The sequence below is a fragment of the Aplysia californica genome, unplaced genomic scaffold (genome assembly GCF_000002075.1).
Source record: "Aplysia californica isolate F4 #8 unplaced genomic scaffold, AplCal3.0 scaffold00026, whole genome shotgun sequence".
Classification (NCBI taxonomy): domain Eukaryota; kingdom Metazoa; phylum Mollusca; class Gastropoda; order Aplysiida; family Aplysiidae; genus Aplysia; species Aplysia californica.
The window spans coordinates 1,244,971-1,246,138 of NW_004797296.1; the positions used below are offsets into that span (position 1 = coordinate 1,244,971).

At 48.9% G+C, this 1,168-nt stretch overlaps 1 protein-coding gene across 1 annotated transcript in view; it reads right to left on the reverse strand.

Annotated features, from left to right (window-relative positions):
• LOC101859302 (mannosyl-oligosaccharide 1,2-alpha-mannosidase IA) overlaps window positions 1-1,168 on the reverse strand; it is a gene marked incomplete in the record, with an annotated part of 74,873 nt that overhangs the window by 29,274 nt on the left and 44,431 nt on the right. Inside the window, 1 exon segment of the mRNA XM_013089682.2 lies at window positions 39-254. Coding sequence (XP_012945136.1) covers window positions 39-254 — 216 coding nt within the window.

Sequence of the window (1,168 nt, forward strand, 5' to 3'; positions counted from 1 at the left end):
ACACACACACACACATACACACAAAAGCAGAAACTCACGATGTCAAAGTTGAGGGAGGTGGCGATCCAGTCTCGCGCCACCTTGTACTCCTCGTCCAGCCCCATGACGTAGAGCGTGTCCACGGCGTCCACGATGGTGGCGCCCAGGCCCACGGAGCCGAAGATGCTGGAGGAGTGGGCGCGCCGGGAGATGGGCTTGTGCTCGTTGGCGCCCCAGCCGTACTTCACGTACGTGGACCAGGCGTGGCGCATCATCTGGGGGGAGGGAAGGACAGAACAGGGGGATATGATTAGGTTTTTGTTGGGTTTTTTTTTTTTTTAGTTTTAGTATATGATTTACGGCACTTGACTTGCAACACAATAAGGCCATACAAGTACAAGTGCCGAAGATTAGAGGTGTTACAAGAGAGTAACAAACACAAAAAAGAGGAAGGGGAGATAAAGACGATAGATGTTTGATAGGAAAGAAGAAGCAAACCACACCAGAGCACCTGCCAACTAACCACCGATAGACAGAAAGAACAGCAGGAATTAGTTTTTTAAGTAGGAAGGATTTTTTCAGTTGTTTGTTCGACTGAGTTTGTTTTTTTTATGTAGGTGTTCTAATATTCTTTCAGCCCTCGCCGACACAGTTTTGATCATTTAGGAGCCGGGTTTCCTACTACCGTGTCTGCCTGTCAGGGCTAACACGGGCTGAGAGGAATGATTAAATACATCGCCCCAACCAAAACACCGAGATAATCAATAAAAATTCTCTTCACCCGGAAATCAAACTCTGTCTTCTGCGCGAGACAAAACAGCGCCAAACCGCTACATCACAGACGCGGGCATAGTCCAGCACGAAACCCGCTGAACGTTAAGAGCATGCCCTCGTGGCCGTCTTCCTCAAAATGATTAAATAGCTCCAGTTCGAGGGGTGAGCGTCATTTATCCCAGCCACCTACAACTTCATTACAATAATACGGAGAACGGATATTACTGGTCTGTCGTCAGTGGCAGGGCCGGCAGTGGGAATGTCGTTGGGAAATGTGAACGATTGCAACCGGTAACCCCTTCGGTCAAGAATCAGTGGACTGGTGATGTATCTCCACACACACTCCCTGGCACTGGTGTAGCTTGTCAGAGGAGACCATACAATCTCTCTCTCTCTCTCTCTCTCTCTCTCTCTC